This window comes from Vanacampus margaritifer, chromosome 2 (genome assembly GCF_051991255.1).
Source record: "Vanacampus margaritifer isolate UIUO_Vmar chromosome 2, RoL_Vmar_1.0, whole genome shotgun sequence".
In the NCBI taxonomy this organism is placed as follows: Eukaryota; Metazoa; Chordata; class Actinopteri; order Syngnathiformes; family Syngnathidae; genus Vanacampus; species Vanacampus margaritifer.
This window is the reverse complement of record NC_135433.1, coordinates 37,990,471-38,003,540: the sequence shown is the minus strand read 5'-3', so window position 1 is coordinate 38,003,540 and position 13,070 is coordinate 37,990,471. Positions and strand designations below refer to the sequence as shown.

The 13,070-nt window shown below is 40.5% G+C and overlaps 1 protein-coding gene across 20 annotated transcripts in view; it reads left to right on the top strand.

The window, feature by feature from the left end:
* Positions 1-13,070, top strand: part of ptprfb (protein tyrosine phosphatase receptor type Fb) — a 257,682-nt gene that overhangs the window by 146,412 nt on the left and 98,200 nt on the right. For 13 of the 20 annotated variants that reach the window (XM_077555450.1, XM_077555444.1, XM_077555451.1 and 10 more), the window contains exons 5-7: positions 5,482-5,670; positions 7,042-7,059; positions 12,325-12,435. In XM_077555450.1, the coding sequence (XP_077411576.1) occupies positions 5,482-5,670; positions 7,042-7,059; positions 12,325-12,435 (318 nt within the window). The remainder of the gene's footprint in view (positions 1-5,481; positions 5,671-7,041; positions 7,060-12,324; positions 12,436-13,070) is intronic. The other 7 variants (XM_077555459.1, XM_077555456.1, XM_077555457.1 and 4 more) reach the window with 1 other exon arrangement.

Sequence of the window (13,070 nt, the reverse complement as noted above, 5' to 3'; positions counted from 1 at the left end):
GTTGGAGTTCGACACTGACTCGTCTTACGAAACAGAAAATTCCAACTTCCGTCTGTGCAACATTTTGACAAGCAACTAATCAGTCAAGCAGTTTTTTCAGTTAAACCTGCTGAACTTTTTATTTTCCTCTCCCTCCCCACCTCCATCCCTTCTTGTTGATATCTTGCCTCTGTGTATGAGGCACATGCAAATGTCTTGCCTCTGCGATGCTCCCGTCGGAAAACAGCCGCAGGCCTTTCACTTTTTTCTTTCTTCCCCTCCAGATGACTCGTGTGCTTTTCAGTGCCATATTGACTCAAGACCAATTGGAGCACAGACAGCACCTTTAGTGCTATTTAGGTTTTTTTTTTCTTTACAGATGAATAATAAAAGACTTTAGTTTGAGACCTGGTATTGATTTTTTTTAAAAAGTGGGTCTAATACAACACATCAGCAGGAAAGTGCCTCTTTATTCTCAGGAGTCAGAAAGCTTTTTATCCTAATCGAACATGGCACTGCGAAATGTTTACTCTTCACGATGCAGCTGCCGGTTTTAATCTTGTCCATAAATGTCAGCTGTACGGATGCCACGTCTTCTTTGCAGATTGTGACATCACAGTGAGGCTAATTTAAATAATATCGCTCATGCACACCATTCACGACTTGGCAGCTACGTATGCAAATAGCAAGCACTTTCTTGTTACGACTACACTTACATGCTATTGGGTCAAAGGCAAAAGTGAAGTAGAGCTGCAGTGTTGTTGGATGAGACATTCAATACGGTTAGTGACTCAGTATACTTGGGAGTACTGTTATATTGTCTACATCTACATTTGTTGATGATGCACCATTTGTGTTGCTCATAACACTTAACCAATGATGCGATTTGTTAGCCTGTCTGTGGTGTTTCACATTGTGTGTTAGCATTAAGCTAATTAAGTCAAAGTTGTCGTTTTTTAAAATACACATATAATCTCTTAGTTTTGTGTTTAGTTTGACAGCAAATTTCAACTGGGTGTGACATAAAGCATTTTTTTGTATAATTGTTTACTAGCTACTTTGTGAAGTGAGTTGAGTTCACTGCCCGTACAGTGCTCATATCAAGAATTTTTTCTCGCAAATTAAAAACGAAAATGATTGAAGGATGGCTTGTAAGTCGGGTCACTCGTATCTCAAGGCACCCTGCCCTGTAGGATGTTAATGGCAGCAGTCAAAAAGCTTGGCCACCATCGTAAAACAAATAAAAAAAATCTTGAGGTGAATGACCAGCATTTTGTTTCTAAAACTACCCGGAACCATATTGAAGCCAAAACGAAGCATAGGAACAAAGTTTCTAACTCAATTCTTTATGTTGTAACGGGGACTCTTCAACATGTTGGGGATGTTTCAGACACCTGGGAACTGTTTTAATTGGGAAAAAATGTCATGTTATGTCTCCTTTAACTATTGATGCGGAATCCAGTGAATTATTTCCTCATGAATATTCGCAGTCATATGCTTGCTCCCTGCACATGTTTCTATGTATTCTCCATAGGAGGCGTCTGTTCTTCTGCCCACACGTTAAACATTCATAGCAGCTCATTTGTCTGCCTTCCGCACTTCAGATTGAAACGAGTAATGAGAAAGCACAGCCACACTAAAATGAAGCACAAATGCAGTATCTCGCATGTCAAGCCTTGCTTGTTACCAATTTTTCCCCCGTCGAGATGTTTGGGGTTGACGGGGACGGGCTATTGGGGGAGGCAAAGCTGGCTGACATTAGCGCGGCATTGCCATCCAGCGGCCCTCGGGTCTATTTCAGCGGGGTTCTGATTAGAGCCATCGCCCTCGTCGCCACGCTCCGCTCGCATTGGTAATTGGAGCTGGCAGGAGGTTGGCATGCAAACCCTCCCCAGTGCCCACCCCCTTCGCCGTGCTCTCCTTTTTACTTATTTCCTCTAACCACTCACCTGCCTTACACTCACAGGTTACAAATCTTTGCCACAGTAGTTTAGGACCGCGTCATGCCTTCTTAATTGGACTAATTATCATTTTAGGATCTCTCCCCCCCCCCCATACTGTATATATATATATATATATATATATATATATATATATATATATATATATATATATATATATATATATATATATATATATATATATGGGGGTTTACTTAAAAAGCCCTATCTTGAGAAACATCAAGCTGCATGTTTGATTTGATTCATTGGCTTCCCTCCAAGCATTGCATGCCTTCTCAGTCGTCCCAGGCAATGAAAGAGGACGCAAACAAAGACTCGTCTTTGTCTTGCTTGGAATGACAAGTTGGCAGACAGACCAGCTGCAGGAGTTTAGAAACCAGGCAGGCCTCAAATCTTCCACAATAGCTTGTCAACTGTTCATATTCAGACACTATTTTCTTCAACCAAATGAGTGGGATATGCAAATTGGTTGAGCTACTTGTAACAAAATGTGCATGATTTTGTAAATGTGTAATACTGTAGCTTCATTCACACAAAGAGCCTGCAAATTTGCCTAATTCGCAGTTTATCTGCACATTTGGCTTGTACACACAACAAATTAAAAACAATTTCCATGGGCGACATTGTCACACGCCGCATACAGGGGTTACGGTTGTAAAGTACGTCAGCATTACAAATTTCAAATTTGACTTTTAGGTCAGGGTCAATTCAGTGTTAGGGTTTAAAATTAGGGTTTCAGACAACGGTTAGTGTTTCAAGTCAGTGTTACAAAAGGGTTTCAAGACAGTGTATGGGTTGTTCAAGCCTTCTATTGGAGTTTCAAACCAGTGTTATGGTTGCAAATTCGGGTTTCAAGAGTTGAGAGGTTTAATGAGGTTTCAAAATGTTTGAACCTTGGATTGGGATTTCAAATGACTTAGTCTGTCAAATTAGGGGTTCCGGTCAGAGTTTTTGACAGGAGGATTTTAGGCACGGTTACGGTTCATATTAGGCTTTCAAATCAGCTTAAAATTAGGATGTTCAATGTATGTATCCAAACTATGTTAAGGTTTCAAGTTATGGTGTCAAAATAAGGTTTGAAGCCTTGCCTAGACTTTCACATTAGAATTCAAAGCCTACCTTCCTTAATGTGTTAAATTACGATTTCCACGTTAAGGTTCAAATGAGTATTTAAATCTTATCAACCAGAGTTCAGGTTTTAACAGTTTAAAAAAATCACTTGATAAATTGAAACAAACCATGAAGCTGCTCTGGTTCAATGGAACTGAATTTCCAGTGCAAAACACACACAGTGGATTTCACAGCTCACCTGCCAAGAAAAGGGGGTGAAAAAGCATCAGGCTCATGTATAAGCCTTTATGATTTATTCCCTCCCCGTTTGCGGTCCCCCGATATGACCGCACCGCCGGCTCACGTAATATCTCCGTTTGCATTTTTCACCGGCCGGAAACACTCGCCAATAATCTTAATCATAAATATTATATGGGCGGCGGTACAACATTGTTTGCTCTAAAATATCCCCTGTTGACGTTAAGAGCGAAAAGGGCTTAGCTCGCCAAAACGCTGCAGTATGAATACAAATATTTCCATGTGTAAAGCAGATGCGCAGGGCGTAGGATGTTGGAATCATTTCAATGCCTTAGGAAATCTATCCTTGCCATTGTTATATATTATGTACCACAGCCACAGAGATGTGCCTGACCAGTTATAAATGATAACCACACCCTTTCCCAATAGAAATGAACAGAATAACTCACTAATCCACAGAGTTTAAGGAAGTCAAGTCAACAATGTTCTTTAGAATAATATGTTCTATACACCCCCACTAGTCTAAACACGACATTCTGATTACTATTGTGTTTATGGAATGTGAGTTTAAGCAGCAAAAGCCACCCGTTTTTATCAGTCTCAGAGGACGGCCATTTTGCCTTGTACTGCCACTTGCTGTGAATGACAACACAGTGACTAAGGGAACGTCACATGACCAAACCCAGAAAACAGGTGAGCTGCCCCCTGAGATGGATAAAACAGGTGGATTTTTTGCTCTTAATTTATATTCCACAAATGCAATACCAAAATACCATGCTTAGACTAATTGGGGCGCCTAGGGCACATTGTCAAGAAAATGTTTGACTTGACTTCCTTCCCCTTTAGTTCTAAAATCATAGCAATCGATCCTCCAGTCACTTCAAATTCAAACCACCATCTTGCACAGTTAAATAAACACAACTCAAAATACTCAAAATAATCCACAGTCAATGCCTTAAAAGAACGCACACTCACATGCAACTAAGGACAACCTAGACCAGGCGTGGGCAAACTCGGTCCTCGAGGGCTGGAGTCCTGCAGGTTTTGGAGGTTTCCCAACACCAGCTGATTCCAATCAACAGAATTGTTATCAGGTTTATGCAGAGCTTGCTGATGAGCTGATCATATATCAGCTGTGATGGAGAAGGGAAACATCCAAAACCTGAAGGACTTTGACCCTCGAGGACAGAGTGTGCCCACCCCTGACCTAGACATATGAATGTGATCACTCCATCTCGCAATTATCCCAGTGTCTATTATTGCTCCCTTGCAGGGTGCAAATTTACACAATGAGTGTAAATGGAACAAATCCAAATAATCTACCAAGTTTATTCCCAAGGCAATCCACATGGACAAATGAGTGGGCACTGTCATAGACATAATCATGAATGTGATCGCCCCCTCCCCCTTGATGAAAGCCACAACATTTCATAATAGAAATAAACAGGTGTCAAATGTATCCATTCTGTCAAAGCCAAAATACGTTCACTCACACTCAGTTAATTATGCCTGCCATCCAATCTGACATTGATGCGTCATCAAATCTATGTTGATCTCTCCTCCTTTCCGTTAATGAAAATCGCTATCTTGCACAATAGAAATGAACAAACAGACTCAGAAATAACCCATAAAGTCAAACGCTCAAGGAGAACACACTCAGTTTAAAGTGAACACCAGCTAGATGTATTATATAATTGATGTAATCGTTCCTCCTGCCAGTTATGATATGACATCCACATTGCACACTAGAAATAAATATAAGGGGTTAGAATAATCCACAAAGTCAAAGACAAGGTACATTCACTCGCACACAACATCCAGTCTGGATGCATCATGAAATCAAATGCCATCACTCCTCCTGCCGGTCAATGAAAACTGCCACCATGCATAACAGAAATGAACTGGATTCAAAATAATCCACAAAAAGTAGGAGGCAGGGGCACATGTGAATGGACACATCCACTAATTGTTTACACATTATTGTTATCCACAAATTCCAGAAAGTTAGTGGTGTATTCTGAAGTGATGCTTTTGTCGTTGTTTCTATGGCAATGTTGCTTTTTTTGTATTCTTAAGACCTCTTCATTCTGCACTGAATACCGCCTATGTTCTTGCGAGCCGGCATCCTTGAAGCTCTCAAAGCCGTTGAGAGGCCTCTCAACGTAAACTTTTTTTTTTTTCTCCTTCCGACTGGCTTCCCTAACAAAAATGCCTCTCGTATGTTCATCTGCAGAGAACCAAATCCCGCATGGCTTCCCCACCATCGACATGGGCCCCCAGCTGAAAGTTGTGGAGCGGACCAGGACCGCCACCATGTTGTGCGCCGCCAGCGGAAACCCTGACCCGGAGATCACCTGGTTCAAGGACATGCTGCCTGTGGATATCACCAGCAGCAACGGTCGCATCAGACAGCTCCACTCAGGTATGCTTTTACATTATCTTAAAAAAATAATTATAATATATTGTGTGTCTATTGATCAAGCATGGGCAACTGGCAGCCCGCGGGTGCACCCAGAGTGTCCCCTCCATTAATTTCCAAATCTGTTTTGATCTTTGTTTGTTTTTGTTTTTGGGGTGTGGGGTGTATTATAAACATGTTTCCTCCATTATAGTGTACCCGCACGTTCTGTATTATTTTTTTGTGTACTGTATTTATTGCACTGGAAGATAAAATCGCAGTATGTGGTTATTTTTGGATTGTTCAAGCTCTTCGCTGTTGAAGGCTGGATCTTTTGTACATGCATTATACATGAAATATATTAAGGTATTGTTATATGCATTGGTTCAATTAAAAAGCACACATATGCACATATTTTTTCCATATTCAAAATAGCATTTTTGTCATACATCTGGTTAGGAAGTGTGTGGTCCTATGCGCTCGAACCCTCAGCCTTGCAATTTACCAAATTATGTGTTTCAGTAGTGAGTGTATAGTGTTTATTTGACCAATTCCAGACATGGTAACTCTCGTAGCTGAGCTCATACGGCTGATTGACCGTTTTTGCGGTTTTGAAAATATGACTTTTTAATACAGTACACCTTGAAAATGATAACCAGCCCATGCCTTTAGTAAGTGGTGTACACTACAGTGGGGGAGTTAACTAAATAATAAACATTGTACTATTGTTGAAAAAGAGCAAAGTCCTATTGGCACAACAAATAAATACAAGATGCTGACATTGTGCACCAACAACATAGAGGCAAAGTGTACGTGAGATATGTGAAGAAATACAGTGTTTAAAAACAATCGTAGTTTTCACATATAAAGGCACTAACATGCTAGCAGAAGCCAAGGTTAAAAACTATTGTCATATCATATGTTACTCCGTTTGTTCTTGCAAGAAAACTTTTAATTGGTTTTCTTTCACTAGTGAGACAGTGCGCGGGTGGGTGCCTGGAAACAAGCTGATATGCCCTGAGACTAACAGCTCTTTTTATCCACCCCCTTTTCCATTACTACGACCCACAATTTTTCAGACATCTGCTGACGCATCAGGATTTACTGCTAGCCATACGACTAGATGTATAACAAAAATGAAACACAAAGACAAGTGATGCGTGAGCTTCGTGGCTGTTTATTAACAGAATGTACTGCCTGGAAGCTACGTGTTCCGCTGCACACAGCACGGTGTGCTTTATCACGTTGCTTCTAATCTGTATATCCCTTATCTGCGGCCTGCCAGAAAGCCATGTGTTTTATTTGTTTTTTGTTTTCTTCTCTCCTACTGATGATTAAGTGGATTACTAACTAAATCTCTCAACCCCTGTTTGCCTCAAAATGACTCCCACCTAGGTGGTACTCCAATTAGAGGTAAGGATGATGATTTCAAAATAAAACCAAAACAAATATGTACCATTACATCTCATGCAAACAGACCCTTTGCATCAGCCACCCCACCCTACCCAACGTCACCACCACTCCAGGTTCATCGACGCCTCTTTCACTTTTCCCCTTTGTCTGGCGAGCACATGGTCTGTCCGCGGTGGTTGCGCCTTAACACACAATGTTCACCAGCCTGTTCCAAGGTGTTACCTTATATGCGTGTCCTCGAAAATACAACTGAGCACAATCTCGTGTATACCAAGGTTGCTTCTTTTCTTCTTCCTTTCTTTTCCTATATTCTTTTTCTTTTTCTTCTCTTTCTTATTTTGTCTCCAGCTATATCGCAGTTCACGTTTTTAGACTTTTTCCCATTTAAAAAAAAAAAGTAACTTAAGTGCAGTGTGCCAATTGCAAAGTACATCTCACTTAAGTTACACAACTCCACATACAGTATACAGTAAAGTAAACATTTTCTTATTTAATATAGCCTATCTCCAATAGTTATAACAAATTGTAATCCCTCAACAGGTGGTTAGGATGAAGGGAGGACAGACACAGCCACTGATGCAATTTCAATTGTTTATTGAATAAGCGATACCAAAATACAATAAACACAAGCACAATTCTTTTCACATTGGGACACGCATCTTCTTATTGTTGCAAATAAGCAACCCATTTAATAGAAGTTAAGAACAATAAAAAAAAAAATACATTTGCAGCAAACAGTTACATTTTTAAACAGCGTTTCCAATGAGTCATACTGTCAAAAGCATATTGCGAGCTATGAGATTTGCTAGCCAAAGGCTGAGCTGCACTGTGTGTATATATATATATATATATATATAATTTTTTTTTTTTTTTGAGAGTAGCTAGTGAGTAACATTTCCTTACACTCGCCATATTGAGTATGTTCTATGTGGGAACTTGGTAGACCTCAGTATTGTGCTGAAAATATCAGAATATATATATATATATTTTTAATAGCTGTCCATGACCCACCCAAAATGGGTCACCCACTTTTGGGTCCCAACCCACAAGTTGAGAACCATTGTTCTTCAACTGACACCATCGCTCAACACAGTTTCTAATGGTTTAGCCAGTTATTGTAACAGCCAGCCAACTTGCCAGGCACGATTTTCAAAGGCACACATACGACCTAGAAGGCATTAAACTTGGGCGATGTTGCCACAAACGTTGATTTTGAGCCCACCACGTCTCGACCTTGTGACATTGGGGCGAAGTGGTGAGGAGTTGCATTTTAAAATGAAGGTCGGTTCACTCCATGTCTTGAAATGTAAATTGACGCTGCATTAGCAAACACGCCATGCAGTGTGCCTCCCCACTCACGCACACCTTGCGAAGACTGTAGATGTAAACGTCAAGGTAAATACTATTAGCTATTTGTCTCTGTACTGCTAATTTGATTCCTTCTTCTACAAAACAGCAAGTTGACCTTGCTGAAGATACACTTTAAAGCATGGGTTCTCAAACTTTTTTAGTCCAGGACTCCTTTACAGAAGAAGCATTGTTCCGAGCGCCTACCTGCAATAGGATTGTAGCTTCCTTTAACTCCAATTTTAAAAATGATACCTTCAATTTGATTCTGACTCGACCTAATTCCAGTTCCGTCATATCTACAAAAGTTATCTGAAATGTTCTTTCTAAGGAGGCCATATGTCAAAATTCAGGTCCTCAAGGCCTGCAGGCCTACATGTTTTCAATGTTAACCTCTTCCAACACACTTCAAATGCCCAAATCAGCAACGATCCTGATCAATGCAATCAGGTGGATTGGAGGAGGGAAACATCTAAAACATGCAGGACTATGGCCGACTGTGGAGTTTGAGATTCATGGATTAGGCAAAACTGAATTACAGATATTTTTACATATATCCAGTCTAGGTTTCAGGTTACAAGAGAGAGACCGAAAGAGTCACAGAAAGACATGGAAGGGGACGTCCTTTTTTTTTTTTTGCCTTTCAATTTCTCGTGTGAAGTCCCCAAATGTAGATTTTGTTTAAATGGCATGACATCATCATTTATTCCAAATCACTTGTTGGATCTCTAAAGTTGTACAGACCTCAAGAGCCTCCAGAGACCAGTTTGAGAACCACTGCTATTAAGAGTTAGAAATAACCATACTGGAGGGTGGGGTGGGGGGGTTAAGTGTAGCAGGTCTGACAACTTAAGCGCCCTCGTTCCTGCAGGCGGCCTGCGCTATTTCCTCCCCAACGTGAGATTGACAGTTTGGTGACAGCGTCATTAGTATGCAGGTGCATGTCAGCACTGAGTCGCACGGCGGCAAGTTCGCCACCTCGGAATAGAGGATGCGCTGTCGTGAGATCTGAGCACACCACTCCCTCGTACCCGAGATGTCTCACCTTGGTAGTCAGTTTGCCGGGTGGTGAGCCTTGTTTGTCGCATCCATCTCATGCTGCTTGGTGTGGGGGGGAAAATAACTTGTATGTCGACACATCATCTTACGCCGACTGTTGTCTTTTTCCCAAGTGCGCGGCTGGCTGGCTGACTTTCACGCTAGTTCCGTGCTGTTTGGGAGATGTCATATTTGTTCTTGTCACAAACACGTGTTCCACACCCTGAAAGTTTTTACATGTATGTTGTCAGTCATAAGAGTTTGCTGTTGTTTGTCAAACTGCCTTTTGGGAGGACTCCATAGTCCCTTTCACGCTGCCTTTTCAGAGGCGTAACAGTCGAGCTGGCGTTTATTCGCCCATGCCTTTCAGGTGACGGTGACAAATGCTTTCCACGCAAATTGGGTGTGAGCACTAAGACTCAGGTTTTAAACTTCACACATATCTTTACGCACTGGTTAATTTGGACACTGATACGTAGAGGTGTTGAAACAGGGACAATTGAAATTTGACAGTTTCATTGGTAGTGAGTCTCTATGGAGGACCAATACTGACAAAATTTAAAAAATGAATAAAAGTTCAAATAAAAATGAATATAAAAAATATAATAAAAAAATTAGGACCGCCCCCTCCTTTGATGAACATTTCATGACTGATTTCATGCTGACAGTGGGTGGGTTTCCATCCACTTATTTTTATTTGAATTTTCAAGAATTGCGAAAAAGAAACTGAATGGAAACCCCCGAAATTCGAAAAAAGGCCCAAAATTCGCAAAAACGTTTTTTTACGCTTGGAGGGGGTGGTTTTTGAAGGGTATCGAAAAAAGGAAATGCGCATTTTGGCGATGGAAACAGGTTTTGCGAATAAGCGACTACAAGACCAGATATACGTCGCACGTTTTGACCGATAATACGTCACACGCACGCAATAAATGGCAGATGATAAAGTAAGATATGTTTGGGGAGACGAAGAAACACGATTCTTTTTATAATTAATTAAAGAAAAAAAACATTCATGCAATTTTAGATGGCTTTACTACTTCCGTTCAGTCCATCAAAGCCAACATTCCCACCTGGAACTCCCCATTGTCCCAAAGTTCCGTCACTACAACGTCATCTCGCGGCGCATATTCGCAAAAGAAGATCGGGCATAAGTCGCATGTCCGTTTTTGCTCATTTTCACAAAATTTGCATAAAATTTCGAAACAAGTGTCTGCAGCATGAAATAAATATGAGCAGAGCGTTTTTAATTATTGTTTAAAATTAAATTGTATTTATGTATTTATTTCCAAATGTATTTATTTATTTGTATTTTTTGAATCTCATTTTTTATTTTTACTTTTTTAAATTTATTTTTGTATTATTTCCATTATTTACTCATATGTTAAACTTCACATGCTGGTTGTGACTATCTACCATACCCTTTACACTTTCCACCTCTGTTACGCCTCTGATGCTACAGCAGACAGCAGCAAATTTGCGGCTCGACTACACCCGCCTCATTACGTATTGGTACCTTACACACAGGACAGCGACCCAGGAAAAGCTGGGTTATATGTCCAGTGTGAAAGGATCTCATGATTGTACTGTATTTACATGGTGTGTCCGAATAACCGCAGCATGTCTCTTAGGCTTTGGCGCTTTAAATAATAAAACAATTCTCAGAGCTACTGGCAAAAGCTATAACCAAAGCCATCTGCGAATGTCAGCGCCACCCTATGGGAGCCATGTTGACACATGGTCAACAACAAAAAAGACCATTAAATATGGTAGACCTGCAGTGAAGAACATTAAACACACACACACATGTAGCTTGAATATGGCTTCATCAACTGTGATGCTCGTCAGTGTAATAAATTAATGAATGAATTTTGGAGTCACCAATTTAGGCATCTAGGGATGGATCTTTTTGACTGAATTTTCTAGGGGGCAGGAGAGAGAATACATGTTTCCTTGTTATTGTTGATTAATTTAAAAATAACGGATATTTAAGACATTTTTTTCCAGAATTTTGGCAGTTTGACACAACATAAACATTTTGTTTTGTGTGTGTGTTTCTGGTTAAAAAATAATACTGTAACTAACGTTAATTACAAATTTTAAAAAATGTGTCCTTTGGAAATGTTGGTAGTTTCTCTGACTGAAAGAACTCAAATTCATTATTATTACAGTATTTATTATATTTTCTCAAAACACAATAAAAACTACTGCTCATGTTTCTGATAAAAATAGAGGTGGATTTCAATTTAAACTTTAAATCATTTGTTTTAGCCAAAAGGTGTCAAGAAAACCAATTTTACTGTTTAAAAAAAAAAAAGGGAAAAAAATAGAAAAAACTAATCAAAACAATGTTACTGTTTTGAATAAAAAGACAAGTTTAACATTAGCTTTTTAAATCTTTCCTGTCGTCTGAAGAGCAAATATCTCTCCATTTTTATTTGGCAATACGTCATTTTTGTTGTAGAGTGACAAATTGCTTTGCTACCACTAGCAACAGCAGCTCTGCTCTTGTAGTTGAAAGTGAGTCAACTGTGCCTGTGCAGGTTGCAGCCAAGTAGTTCAACTCCTTATCAATTCCCCACACTTGAAATTATACACAAGAGTTGAGTAATCGACTAGCACGCCCACCCTAGTTTGTTTGCTTCTTTCAATAAATGAATTAAAGTATTATGGATGCGAACATCAACAAAAGACAGCCCTGAGAGACGCATACATACAGTACCTGATGCTGAATTTAATTTGGTCGTTTTATTACCGCCATTGGGCAAAGGCTAATTATTTAAGCTCATCGAATCACTTTTTGTCCGACTCGGTTGTTGCTGAGCTTTTATGCCGTGTTACATTTGCGGCTCAATTCTTCCATCTTTCCCTTGCACCCCGCAGGAGCTCTTCAAATTGAGAACAGCGAGGAGTCCGACCAGGGCAAATACGAATGCATCGCCACCAACAGCGCCGGCACCCGTTACTCGGCTCCCGCCAACCTCTACGTACGAGGTAAAGTCAACCCCCCGCCTCCAACTCACTTTTCATCTATCTTGGTGTCTAACCTGACTATATTTATACCTCGATTTCTATCTTTGTGGTTGGTTCATTCATTTCTATCACCTAACCTCCGCCTTCAGGTGCGGCGGCAACCTCCATGCAAACAGCTGCATGCAATCAAAACTGAATTTCCACCCAGAAAGCACACGCCAAGGCCCTGTCTCAAATTTCCTATTTTGACTGCATTGCGAGGCTCTCCGAGCAAGATTGGCGGGTTTTTGTTTTGGTGCCTCCGTGAGCGGACTAATGCAGGGCAAGCTAAGGGCAACCCTGCAGCCCTGCTGCGGTAGGAGGGAAAAAAAAAAGACAACAAAGCCTCTGGAAAGACAAGGTGATGAAGTAGAGGGAGTAGTGCGCAGGTCAGCCCCAATGGAAAACACCAGCATGTCTGATGTACATGAAACGGCATAGCAGCTCCAGTTGTTAGTATGCAGCGAGAGAGGGATGAAGGGAAAGTGTGAGGCCAAAGAAGACACACACGCTTTTAACATTTCACAACTTTGTACCAAGCAAATATAGAAGTAGCCTCCAGTACATGTATTCCCGCTGTCCTAGTTGCAAATGAGCAACCTACGCCGTAAAAAGAA